Source organism: Microchirus variegatus, assembly GCF_963457635.1.
Source record: "Microchirus variegatus genome assembly, chromosome: 9".
NCBI lineage: Eukaryota > Metazoa > Chordata > Actinopteri > Pleuronectiformes > Soleidae > Microchirus > Microchirus variegatus.
Window position 1 is genome coordinate 2,959,413 of NC_139810.1, and position 605 is coordinate 2,960,017.

The 605-nt window shown below is 59.7% G+C and overlaps 1 protein-coding gene across 1 annotated transcript in view; it reads right to left on the minus strand.

Moving 5' to 3' along the window:
* magixa (MAGI family member, X-linked a) overlaps positions 1-605 on the minus strand; it is a gene marked incomplete at both ends in the record, with an annotated part of 12,828 nt that continues 12,223 nt past the window's right edge. The window contains one exon of the mRNA XM_083894986.1: positions 1-414. Within this exon, the coding sequence (XP_083751112.1) occupies positions 1-414 (414 nt within the window). The remainder of the gene's footprint in view (positions 415-605) is intronic.

Sequence of the window (605 nt, forward strand, 5' to 3'; positions counted from 1 at the left end):
TCAGTTTCTGTGGTTGGGCCTCAGCCAGGGGCCAGGGGCGTTTCCCTGTTGCCATGACAACTCATCCCTCCTCCAGTGAGACTCATCCCTCCTCCAGTGAGACTCCTCCCTCCAGCTGGTGGTGGCGATGCTGGCCGCAGATTGGCTGACGTCTGAGAAGCTGGCTGCTGATTCGCTGTCGGACTGACGCTGGCGCTTGTCGTCGTCCATCGGCATGAGGAAGGAAAACACTGCACCTGAGCTCCCAGCATGCTTTGCACTGCGGGTGGAGCGCACCACCTGCTCCTCCCCCCTGTTGGCTCCTCCTCCAGACTCCACCCCCTCCCCTGGCAGTGTGGCGTCCCAGTATGAAGCTCTGCTTTTGGGTAAGCTGCGGCTCCTCCTCCCCTGCTCCTGCTGCTCCTCACGCTTCTTCTGTCTGACAGTCTGATTCTTCCCCCTCTCCTCCTTTTCTCTCCTCCTCTCCTCTTTCCTTCTCCTCATCTCCTCCCCCCTCCTCTCCTCCTCATCTTCCTCTGCCCATCTTCTCCTCTGCTCTGCTGCTGACTCCTCCTCTCTCCTTCTTTCTTCCTCCCTCTTCCCTCTCCCTCCTTTTCCTCCTTCCT